Below are 13,533 nucleotides of genomic sequence, written 5' to 3' on the forward strand. Positions count from 1 at the left end.
TCAACAGCTACAACATAAGAGGGCAAGATCTAAGTTGTAGCCACTCATGCACATCCTATTTTGATATTTTTAAACTCTTTTTTTTTTTTAAAGTAGCAATCATATGGAACAAAATATTCTTTTTTTTTTTTTTGGTAAATGCACCCTCTACTTACCCTATTTAAGAGAGGGTGTTAGAATAGTGTAAATTGCACTATTCTAAAGAGGACTATAAGGCCAATGGTACAAACCCTAACCTTAACCCTAAGGTGTAAAGACGAATTCATATTCATCATGATGTTCATAATACATATAGTGTACACTTAGCCATCGTCGTTGTGCACTCCTCTCCCTCTTCCCCAATCTTCTAGAGAGGACTATAAGGGCAATGGGACAAACCCTAACATTAACCCTAAGGGGTAAGGACATATATATTCTTCATCATGTTCATAATACATGTATTGTACACTGGGCCATCTTGGTTGCGTACTCCTCTCCCTCTCCCCCAATCTTCTAACAAGATCCTCATAATCGCATGTTGCTTATGTTCTGACTAATGAGGTTATAAAAGAATAAATGTTTCCCTTTTGGTCCTTCCCTTACGAGCACTTGCTAGTGTAAACCCGCGGCAGCATCCGGTTCTCCAGTATTTGAGACAATACCCACCAGGATCTTTGGGAAAAACAAGTGTAGCACATCCTTTCTTGAGTCTGACATAGCATCATCAGCACATTTCTCCCCTCAGCCTTTACATCAAATGTGCGGCATCATCCCTCCAAACTGTAGTTTGATAACAATATGAATGGTGTGACGTTCTCTGGATCCCACTCAATCCATGATTTCTATCAATCGTGTCTGTGAGCACTGAATTGGATTGACCATAGGCTGCAGAAGCATAGCATTGATTAACATGTCTGTTTCATCAAACCTTCCTACCCTGCTCGGTAGGTCAATCACAAACGGATCTTAAAGCAAAGAAGCATTCATTGACTTCGTCATCAGTTCCTTTGCGCTGATCCTCTGAATTGCATTTGCCGCATCATCCTCTCTGGCAGCCGTGACATAGAGATTTGATAACAATATGTATGCTGCAGCATTCTCTGAATCCAATTCAAAAATATGCTTTGCTGCATGCTCTCCTCGCTTCACATCAAGCTGGTGTCTGCAAGCACCAAGTATTGCCAAAAATGATCTAGCCGTGGGCTGCATTGGCATGGCATTGATCAAATTCTCTGCATCATCTAACCTCCCCACCCTTCCAAGTAGGTCTATCATACATGTATAGTGATCTACGGAAGGTGGCATCCCATAATCTTCAATCATGGCAGCAAAGAAGTGATAACCTGCATGAAGCAGCCCAGCATGGCTACATGCTGCAAGGATACTGATAAAGGTGACCTTGTCTGGCATAACTTCTTCCAACAACATTCGGTCAAAGAGCTTCAAAGCCTCTTTCCCCTGGCCATGCTGGGCATAGATCGCAATCATGGAATTCCAAGAGATGAGGTTCTGCTTGGGCATGCTGTCAAACATTCTTTGAGCAATCCCCACATTGCCAGACTTCCCATACATATTAAGGAGGGCAGTCCCTACAAGAGCATCCGAATCTAATCCACAGTGAAGTAGGCAGGCATGCATTCTCGTCCCTTCAGGAAGATCTATCAAATCTGCACAAGTAGTAAGAATGCTTGTCCAGGTAACTTTATCTGGCATAAATCCTTCCCTCCGCATTTGCTCAAATAATTGAAGGACTTCCTGACTCCGTGCATGCAGTGCATAGATTGCAATCAAGGCATTCCAGGAAACCAAGTCCTTCTGGGGCATTATGTTGAACATCATCTGTGCATTCTCTATGCTGCTACACTTACCATACATGCTCAGAAGAGCATTCCCAACCACTACATCTGATTTGAATCTGCTGTCCAAAATACGAGCATGCATCTGCTCACCTTCAGACAGATCTATCCCATGAGCACATGCAGCAAGAATGGTGATGAAGGTGACCTGGTCAGGAATAAATCCCTCCTGCAGCATTTGGTCAAAGACTTGCAGGGCCTCTTTGTCTTGCCCATGTTGCACATGCACTGCAATTATGGTGTTCCATGTAATTAAGTCCCGACCTTGCAGCTCATCAAACGTCCTCTGTGCATCCTTCAAACTGCCACACCTGCCATACATATTGACAAGGGCAGTCCCAACAATAAGATCGAACTCAAATCTGCTGGCCAAGATCTGTGCATGCAACTGCATTCCATAAATTAGCTCTGCCTGGTCACTACATGCACAGAGCGTGCTGAGAAAAGTAACTTTGTCTGGTATCTCCCCTTCCTCTTGCATTCGACGAAAAGTTTGGAGGACCTTCTGTCCTTTCCTTTGCTGGGCATGCATTTGTATAATTGTGTTCCACGAAACTGTATCTCGCTTTGTCATTTTGCCAAACATCCGCTGTGCTTCCTCTACATTGCCACACCTCCCGTACATGTTGACAAGAGCATTCCCCACAATACAATCAGACTCATTTCCAGAGCCTATAATAAGGGCATGTATCTGTTCACCTTCTGACAATGCAGAAGGGCTAGCACATGCCTCAAGAATACTCACAAAAGTAATCTTGTCTGGTTCATTTCCTCCCAGCTGCATCTGGTCCAAAAGTTGTAATGCCTCCTTCGCCTTCCCGTGCCGCACACATACTGTAATCATGATAGTCCATGATATCACATCCCGATCGGGCATTTTCTCAAATACCCTCCACGCATCCTCAAAAGTACCACACTTGCTATACATGTTGACAAGGGTATTCCCAACAGCAATATTCGATTCGAATCCAATATCTGCAATGACTGCATGCATCTGCTTCCCCTCAGCAAGGTCTTCTTCACTGGCACAAGCAGCAAGAATGCTGATGAAAGTGATCTGATTTGGCATTACTCCTTGCTCTCGCATCTCATGAAACAGTTGCAGAGCATCTTTACCCTGCCCATGCTGAACATGGACTGCAATCATCGTACTCCATGTAAACGCATTTCGCATACACATTCTATCAAAAACTTCGACAGCATCAACCAGGTTGCCACACTTGCCATACATGTTGACAAGGGCAGTCCCCACCGCCACATCTGATTCATTTCCATTGTTCAGAACATGACCATGAATGCGTTTGCATTGCTCTAAAGTGGCATAGGTGGCGCATGCGTCAAGAATGCTAATAAAAGTTATTTTGTCTGGCATCACACCTTCCTGCTGCATCTGATGGTATAGCTGAAGAGCCATTTGGCCCTGCCCATGCCGAGCATAGACTGTAATAATGGCAGTCCATGCTATCACATCCCGCTCCAGCATTTTATCAAAGATCCTTCGTGCATTTTCTGGGCTGCCACATTTCCCGTACATGCTAAGTAGAGCAGTATTAATTACATTGTCAGACTCAAATCCTCTGTCTAATATGTGGACATGTATCCTCTTGCCATCAGCTGATGCGGCAGGGTTGGCACATGCAGCAAGGATGCTGATAAAAGTGATCTTATCCGTCATGACTCCTTCTTGTTGCATTTGGTCAAAGAGTGGAAGGGCCTTGTTCCCTTGCCCTTGTTTGACATGTGCTCTGATGATAAGATTCCACGAAAGCACCGTTCGGTGCTGCATAGTAACATATTCGCCTTAAGGGAAAGGAGGGATTTAATAGCCTCAGACACGATAGACACAGCCAATCACTAAAGGTACTAGAGGAACAAAGGGCATTTCTGGAAATTCTTCCCAAGTACTGTAACAAATTATGGCGCTCTCCGATAGCAATCAAGTGCACAAGGAAGAAAAATCCAGAAGGGGAAATTCTTCTTGATATAATGTAACAAGAATCATACCTCATCGAATGCCATTAAGTCACAGATTAAGTTTAACAACCCTTTCCCATGATTACGTGAGGAGACACTAGTGACTAGCCCCAATGATATGCCACATTTTCCAAATGAAGAACTGAAACTCAGAAAGTGTCTAAAGGGAAGCCACAAACAAGCTCCCATTTCCAATGTGGACATATTCTAAGCTCTAATAACCTTGGTGAAGGGGTTTAGGAATATGCTCAGGTAAAGACACGGATAACTTTGAGCAGACTTCAGTTTGCTTGTAGAAGCACCATTCCTAGTCGAACAACAAGGTGGTCGTCTTAGTAGGACAAGAGTTACCAACAGCCACAATCTCTGCATGTAGAAGATATGCTTTTGTGCCCATATCCTTCTTGAATTGTATTGTAAGGAAACCCCTTCACATTTTCATTGATTGAGTTTGTAATTTAGGTAACTGATTGATTGCCTAAAAATATCTTAAAACCTAAAGGTTTCATGTGTTCGTTATAGAGCATTCATCATTAATCTACCTTGAAAATTGACTAAATTTAAGATTAAAAGTTAGAGAAGCCATGAATAGGAAAGAATGAGAGAGAGAGAGAGAGAGAAAGAGAGAGAGAGAGAGAGAAAGACATTAGTTGAGTGAAATAGTTCAAACAAGGGAGAGGTAGAAATCCCCAAGAATCATGTTGAGAGGAGAGATCAATGAATTCAACTATTGAATATGTGAGAGAACTCAAGGAGGGTGCTGACGCCTAGGCAAAGTAGACACAAGCCTAGGCAAAGCAAGCACACACTAGTGTGTAGAAGGCATAAGAGGAGAGATCAGTGAAATCAAGTACAAAATATGAGAGAAAGCTCAAGGAGGGTGCTGAAGCCAAGGCAGAGTAGACACAAGCCTAGGCAAAGCAAGCACACACTAGTGTGCAAAAGGCATGAAAGCAAGTCGAGGCCATTGAGCTTAACGTAAATTATGATATTGTTGAGTATTTATGAATATTGAATAGAATAGATTCATCAACCTTGAGCTAAATGTTAGCAAGATGTAAAATAGATTCATCAGCCTTGAGCTGAATGTGAACAACAAGATCCGCTATGCAATTGATCCAAAACACTAGCATTCATAATTGTCATGGCTATCCATTGAGGTTTTTGGTTGTAGCACGATTATATTGGCCAATGCTGCTAGACCAAGCCTATGAGGCTCAAAGGCCAAGGCTTACTTAATAGATGTAGAGCCATCATTGAGTATTTTTGTTGGGGAGGGAAACGCCAATGGGAGGGATCGGAACATATATGCATAGTTCAATTCCCTTACACCTCTCTTACATCAATGCAATACAAATGCATAGGCGCTTACCTTATCCAAGTTATAAAGGCTAGAAAACAAATCCTTCAACAAGTTCAGCATTGCACACAATGGCGACTCATGGTTGCTTTCATATCTAAATCATAAGTTTTCTATTGTTTGGCATCATATAGGCATTAATATGGTCATCAGTTCCATCATCACCATCACTTCCCCCTTCCTCCATCCCCTCCCCCCCCCCCCCCCCTCTCTCTCTCTCTCTCTCCACACCTTAATATACAAGAACTTGCTCTACTTTCTAATATTGATTAATGAAGAAGTCAAGAACCGTAGGTTCTCAGAAAGTGCACAAATCTTGCAGGCTACATAGAAGCTTACAATGCATAATGACATGTGCACAACAACTGGTAGGTCAACACTCGCTGGTTGATAACCACCTCACTGGTTCAATCTCCACAACATGTGCACAACGACTGGTAGGTCAACACTGCCTTGGTTTGACCTTATTGTGTCCCTTCCCAATCTTTGTTGCACCCTTGGTTCTTACTTATGCTTATTCAGTTGACTCTCTAGGCTATGATGTGCTAGCTTTATCCCTTTTGGCTTGTTTGCGAAGCTCTTTATTAAGGGATTTAGTTTGCAACCTCATGATTACATTCAAGGATACTGATGACGCTTAGCTGTAAATTATTTTTCTGCATCTTCTACATAGTGTTTGTCTTTAGCACATAGAGAATGGAGCTTAATCCAAAGCTTCTCTAAAAAATTCTCAACTACTTTTGGAAGATTTGAAAATAACTTTATGATAGCAAGATTTTGAATCATTCAAATATTTATATATAGTTTCCAAATTTGACATAATGGTGTACGAAGTAAACTAGAAGCTAAACTTTCATTGACGCACATTGTCTAGAAAAAAAAGGAAAGATAAATGGTTACTTCTGATTTCATGCCTCAAAATGGTTGTGCTATAGCTAATCTTCCAAGTTGCAGGCCATTTTGTTCCATCTGAAATGCAACTAAGCTTGTGATACATCTAGGCCCCCTAGAGAAGAGGGCTCTCCTACAACAAGAATTGTCTTGGAAGTAGATTCTACAAAGTGAACATCCATGGGCCATGTTGGAGAAGACAACCAAAAAGAGGATTGGTGGTAGGATAACTTTGTCATGACATTATTCCACTACAGGCAGCATGGCAAAATAGGCCTAGCCAAATTTTGACAAGTGGTAGATAGCCTTATCTACAAAATCACCATGAAAATGAAAATGGGTAATATAACTAATCCCAGTTGGGTCGAAAGCAACCAAGTTTAACCATAGTCCTAGTGATCATAATCAACATAAACTTAGGTTAGGTAATTTAACCTAGTTTGCCTGACTAAATTAGAGTGTAGGTCTTATTAAGGCATCCACTACTTAAGTGTAATTCACACATGATCTTACTCATTAAAACTATTCACACATGATCCTTAAGGTCCAAAGAGCCATTTTTGCCTCTTTTCACCTTAAGTTTGAAACGTCATAAACTGAGCCAAATGAGGTCCAAAGTGGATAGAGTTCAAGCCCCAACCTTCACTCATTGAAAACCCAACTTTGCACAAAACTTTTAGCATAATTAATCCTTATTCAAAATCATTTAAAAGCCCAAACTAAGCGCATAGTGGAGCAAAAATCAACATGCCTTGGTCAACATTAATTAGAATTGGACGTATTCTTCACAAGTAGGTTTAGCCATTCATAGATAACACTTGTCCTATAATTTTGAAGATATTTGGGCATATTTGACAAAGTGTTACTCAAAGGAGATACTTCATTGACAAATTGGCATTCTTGAACAAGAACATCATCAATTGGAGAATTTCAACATGAAGGCAGAACAAGATTATGGAATCTTCATCAGCAACTACAATAAGATCATTTCAAGTTCAATTGAAAGAATTTTGTGGCAAAGAACATCATTTCGATCAACTCATGATGTCCAATCGACCATTGAATTGACGTTTTTTATATTTTGCAATCAATTGTCAATATCAAATTAACATAGTTCATCTTTTTCATCAATGGCACATTCAAAAAATGGCAAGTCAACTTCAACTTATTAAGGAAAATTATACACTTGATATTCTATGAATCATTGATTCTTTAGGTCAAGGTCAACTTTTATGTGCAGCATCATGTTACTCTCAACAAATAGCCTCTATAGAAACCAAAGATTTCTCTTTGCAAGAAATTCATTTGACAAAAGAAGGATTTCAATTATCTTTGCATTAAGCAATTACTAGTTCAAGAGGGGGAGATACCTTCATCAAGATGGCATTTATGTTAGCAATTTGGTCATGTTCATCAACATGTGAATTGACTTTCTCAATAAGTGACAATGCATATAAGGCTATTTGGTTGAGGTTGTTACTAGAGGATGTTAGAGTAGTCCAAGAGGATCCCTAAGTGATTTTTGTGGTGCCATTGCATTGGACAAGAATGAAATGGATCATGAGACATCAAGCATATGGACATCCACTACCATTTCATCAAACATCATGCGAAAAGGAAATTGTCTAGCTAGGCCAATGTTTCTCTTAGGACATGGTAGACAACTAGTTCACCAAATCCCTATCGCAGGTGAGGTGCAAAAGATTGTGATTGTTAAAAGGAATCACTTTCCCAAGTTTATCATCAACATTGTGACTCTAATACCATCCATTGTCGAAGGTACTGAGGTGTTAGATATATGACTATGAAATCAATGATAGATTTGATGAGACGATGCTATTAGGAAAATCAAGACTTTCCAAAAAAGGGCTTTCCAAACTTTGATCAAATTTAAGCTATGGTCGGTTTTAGAGAATTTGAATTTTGATGAATCTAAATAAAACCTTCAGGAGAGAAAGTCAACACTTTGATGTGAGATAATGATTTCATAGAGCATAAGATGCAATGCACTTTTTCTTTTTACAAAATATGTGAGAATCAAAACTTGTGCCAATCAAAAGGTTTTCCAAACTTTGATCAAAATAAGGTGCTCAAATGATGATGTGGCAAATAGGTGCATATGCTACAATTCAAGTGTTCTTTTGTAGCACATTGTGCTTAGGTGGTACATAGGGCTGAGGGGGCACTGTGTACCATGTGTTTGCTAAGGTGGTTGTTGAGGTAGAGTACCTATTTGGTAGTGATGACATGACACTACCATGTGTCCAATGGTGTGGTGGAGCTCTATCTTTTCTAGGTAGCTTCTGATCTACCACATGATAGAGAACCACATGGAGTGTGGATGGAGCTTGTGGCTATAGCCTTTTATTGAAGAAGACAATGTGACGGCATGCGTCAAGATAATGAGATAGAGTTGTGGACATGGAGGTGCATTGGAGATTCTCCCATAGATGCTATAGGCTTTGTAGGAGACAAATGAGGCTTGACCAAGATGCTTTTGCATTGGTAAGGATGCCTTTATCAATAATGGAAATGTAAAGAATGGAGTTAATCAATGAAAATGATGTCCACTTTCACAGCAACTAAATCTATTTTCGGGCACATCCTAAGTAGGAGATGGAGTTGAAAAAGTGACCTTTTCATAGTGTTCGTATGACTCTAGAGCTGCACATTAAATCAAGATATCCAACTAGTAGCGATGAATGAGAGAGGGGAAAGGCAAAAGCTAATAGAGGTGAATTCCTTGTACAATGAGAGTATCTATGGAACTTCTCTTGAATTTCCAAAAAAATCTACTTGCAAATTTAGTGATCAATTTGTTTAATGTTTGCCACCATTGGAGCTTGCAACTCTTTGATTCTTCCCTTCTCATGTAGCAAATCTAGTGCTAGACATGGATTGAAGAGGACAAGAGGGACTCCAATCCTTTTAGGTCACTCACATGTGTTAAAAAGTAGTGTGATGAACCTATAATCATATTGTAGGGATTGTTTGCATAGGCTCAAAAGACCCTAAAAAATAGTAGCTATAAAGTTCTCATGTGAGCAGGACCTTTCTTCTAACCCTTTATTTTGATGCCAAAATAGAGTTGACGGCAGGCCTAGCTATGCACTACAAAGCTCGAGTTGTAAACAATTAGGCTCATGAGAGGACACATAGACAATGAATCCCTTGACTAATGAACATCTCAAGCTCTCGAAATCTCTCTCTGAAACTCAAATTCTCTATTTCTCAAAATCTCCAGATCTTTCTCTCTTAAAGAAACCTTAAAAATCATAAGAAAGCACACAATAAACTCTCAAGTCTTTCACAAAGGAGAAGAATACTAAAAGGAGCATAATAAGTTATCGAAAGCACCAAATTTGGAGCCTTCTAAATATTATCTAGAGCTTTTTAAAGACAAATGGAGAGGAAAGAGAGATCTACATAATGTAACTCAAGAATTGAAGAGATTACCTCATGGGGGGCTAGCTGTTGACTTGATGAAGTAAGGACTTATCACTCTCTAGAATAGATAACACACCATAGGCTCTGATACCATGTTAGAAGATTGGGGGGGGAGAGAGAGGAGTGTACAGCAAACATGGAGAATGGTGCACATGTGTTGTGAACATATCAAGATATATACATCCTTACCCCTTAGGTTTAGGATTAGGTTTGTCCCTATGCCCTTATAGTCCTCTCTAAAAAGCAATTTACACTTTCCTAAATATTAAGGTAATTTCATTCAAAATTATTATTCTCCATTATCATTTAGCTTGATATCATGATGTATTTTTCATAAAGCATCATGTTGCATATTAAAATCCAAGTAATTCAATTTTCGTATTTTATACAAGATACTCAATCTCATTATCCTCTAATGTGTGATTTGGCCCTTCAGTTATGTGGTCTAGAAAGCCCCACTTAGCATGAAAGCCAATATAGTGCATTTTGGTTTTACAAAAAGGCCTATAAATTGAATCTTTTGTTCCAAAATAAAGATTGACAATCACGTTATTTTTTCCCAACTTTAGAACCTTAAACCACGAGCTCTACTCCACCTAGCTCCTAGTTGGGTAGGACAAGTTGGTAATGAGTTCTACTCCACTCTCCTAGTTGAGAGCAATGCAAGTGCTTGTCAACTACTAGTGTCACTCTAGCAGCTTTTGGAATGTTGCCAAAGAAGAAGGGGGTGGGAAGATGGGGAGAGATAAGGGGAAGTCAAGGGGAGGGAGGAGGATGAAGGGGAAAGAGAGGGAGAGGGGGTGGCAGTCACAAGGGCACTACAAGGAAACAAGAGAACATTAAAAACAACTCATTGAGAGAAAAAATCATGGGGAGTTGGTGGTGGATGCGTTCAATGAGGGAGGACAAGTAAGCACTAAGAATTTGGGCAACTAGATATTAATAATAAACCCCTACTATCACATTCTATTAAGACTATGTGGTTGACAACAATTCTTACAAGGGATGTTTAGCTCATCCCTATGTCTAACTTTGTGATTCTTAGGTCTAAAATAATAATCCTTGGGTGGGCTTGTGTTAACCATATGTCAACAAGAATGAGAAATGCAGTCTAGAGCAACTATGAGATCATTCTGTGTGTACACTAACAGCAAAGCTCCGCTTGTAATATCTTGAGCTTGAAAGATGGTATGATGAATCTTAAAGGATGAGGATATCCAAAATTATCTCTAGAAAAGATCCAATCATATTTGCATAATCAAGATCTACAGAGATAAAGACTAAATCTAGAGAGAGAAAGACCAAAAGCCAACACTTTTTGAGGTCCCCCATTTTGTGGAGGGACTCAAAAGGTCCACCCACTTTGTGTAGGGAATTTAAAGGTCCACCCACTTTATGTAGAGACTCAAGAGTTTCCCGCTCTTTGTGTAGGGACTCATGAGGGACCAAAACAAAAGAGGTCCCACCCTAGACGTACCTATAGATCTTGTAGAGACCAGTGGAATGAAGCTCCCACTCTTTGGGGTTCAGTGTTCAAGCTCACTATTGTGTTCATGTGATTGATCTCCATTGCATCCATGCTCCCTAAGACTATCGTCTTCTGGCATGCCATTACCCTTGCACTGCCTACTCCTACTCCCTACTCCTCCTCCCCCATCTTTCCTCCTTATCTCCTCCATCATCCTCCTCCTCCTCTCTCTCCATCCTCCTCATCCTGTCTGCTCTTCCTCCTTCCTCCTCATCCCCTTCCATCTCCTCCTCCTCCTCCTCAACCCTTACCCCTCAAAGTCGCGAAGGAGACTAGCTCTCCACTCCTCAACCTTGGACTCCTCCTAAACCCTGAACCCTCTTTGAACCTTGGAACTCCTAGATAGCTCTCTCAACCCTATACCCCTTCTGAACCTTGCAACCCCCTTCTTAACTCTTGAACTCTCATGGAGGTAAGAGCCTCCATCCATGATTGTGATCAAGTTTTCTTTCTCACCCATGCACGCATGATATCTGCTTTCCATGCTTTAGCCTACACCTCTCACTAGAATACAACCCGAGAAACTATGCTACACTTGTGAACACCTATGCTACAATGAGCAGTGACATGATTGTAGGTGACCAACACCCTCAAAACCTAGACTTGGGAGAGATAGTGACAATATTTTGGCACCGTTGGCAGAGAGGTTAGCGCTTGAACCAAAAGCAAAGCACGTGTTTGCATGTGTGAAAAGGAATCCCCTTTGAAAAACCATTCAAGATACATCCCTCAAGGCAAAGGAGTGAGAAAATGGTTCCAATTGGTGCAAAAGGTTTGAGATTTACATCCTAAACAATGTTGACTTACATAAGCACATTAATACACTAATCACATAAAATTAACCCTTAAACCCCCCACGTCCTATAAAATCACCTCCCCCCCTCATTTCTTTTCCCTCACTTTTCCAACCACTTCCATCTCTCCTCCATCAACAAGTTCTTACCAGTCTTCCTTGATGACTTGTACATACACTTAGGCAAAAAGGATCACTTGCAAGGCCTTGAAAATGTACTTAAGAAATGCATGAAGCTTTCTCATTCCCAGAGACACAAGAATAACATCCTCCTAACCTTGATTCCGCATCCATAACTACCCTTCCATCGACTAGCCAGAGAAGCAATCAAAATTTGCGAAACATAAGGAGTATACCTGACACTCCTACATGCCTCGCAACCAATTAAACCACAATCGAAACCACCATCCACAATAGGGCAGCTCTGATACCAATTGTCACACCCTCAAAGGATTTAACTGTATCAAAACCATGGCCAAGTAACACACCACCCAACCATGTTGATCAGCCGCACCTAGCCCAGGCTAGTGTGCCTTGTGGAAACTACCAGCCCCACAAGCCAGGTCTCACCCCTAGCATCCCATATCGCCTGGTGAACAACTGCGCTAGTAGCTCCATGCTCTGCTCCCTCACTTGCTAGCATGTGCAACGATGGCCCTGGCACTCCCTTTATAGCCTCAAGGAAGAGTGCTCGCTAAATCCCACCTGACACAAAGTCACAAGGCGGGGGAATACGCCATGATATGATTCTAGACCCAATATGCAAAGAGGCAACCAAGTTTGTGGGTGACATTTTCAATCATACAGGAGTGAAAAAATTACATATCAGTAAAAACTCTTACACTCCTTGGTAGAGAAAAGCTACAAGATTGGTCTCAACACATATTCGTGCTGCTAAAATAATGTAGGTATCCACCTCCCATCATGGCAAAAGCTACATTGCCCATTAACTGGCCATTATAATTGGGTTTGTAATACAGTATGAGAAAGCCTCTACACCACCCTCCACACAAGAATTAAAAGACTTTGGAACGTTGATATTATCTCTGGAATGGGAACTAGAGTCCCCATCTGCTCTCAATGTGGATAATATGAATGGCTGACAATCCAAGTAGATTTGAGAGAATAACAATGTGGATCCCTCCCAAAGAATTATCCAATTTGCTACCACAACAGACTGCTGACTTGAGGGAAGAAAAACAAGAGGGATCCATGCCACACAATGACTTGACAAGTGGTCCAGATAGTGTGCCTCTTCAAGAATCACAAGTCAACAATGTTGACTACTCTTCGGCTCTAGGGCCACAGCCCCAAATTGTCTCTAGTGACACTCTACAGCAGGTTGTTGCTTAGGAATAAGATCAAGATACCAAATGGGCACATGGGAGCCAAAAATATTATCAATACAAGCAAGGCAATAGCACATTCTAGATCATACAGCATCACAATCAGCAATTGCAACAATGGTCAAAATTATTTGCTAGCGTGGCATCAAATGAGCAGCCATGAGAAACGGAGAGACAGATGATCCCATTGCTCCAAACCAAGTTGCAGAGTGCAAAGAATGAAGTTCATAAGCTCAAGTAAAGAATGGTAGAGCAAATACAACAATAGCTCCTTGTACAAAATGCTCTCTAGCAGAAATTAGGACGGATGCCTTACAAGCTACAATTCTTCTCCAAGAAAAACACAGCTGAAACCTGAT

At 40.8% G+C, this 13,533-nt stretch overlaps 1 protein-coding gene across 1 annotated transcript; it reads right to left on the reverse strand.

The window, feature by feature from the left end:
- Nucleotides 1-310: 310 nt before the first annotated feature.
- Nucleotides 311-3,802, reverse strand: LOC147904392 (pentatricopeptide repeat-containing protein At4g13650-like). Its single transcript, XM_087394241.1, has one exon. It carries the CDS (start codon nt 3,619-3,621, stop codon nt 946-948), a length of 2,676 nt encoding a protein of 891 aa, XP_087250367.1. The 5' UTR covers nt 3,622-3,802; the 3' UTR covers nt 311-945.
- Between the last annotated feature and the right edge of the window lie 9,731 nt (nt 3,803-13,533).

Source organism: Dipteris shenzhenensis, chromosome 2, assembly GCF_047967505.1.
Source record: "Dipteris shenzhenensis isolate YYH24624 ecotype China chromosome 2, Dip_SZ_1.0, whole genome shotgun sequence".
Taxonomy (NCBI): domain Eukaryota; kingdom Viridiplantae; phylum Streptophyta; class Polypodiopsida; order Gleicheniales; family Dipteridaceae; genus Dipteris; species Dipteris shenzhenensis.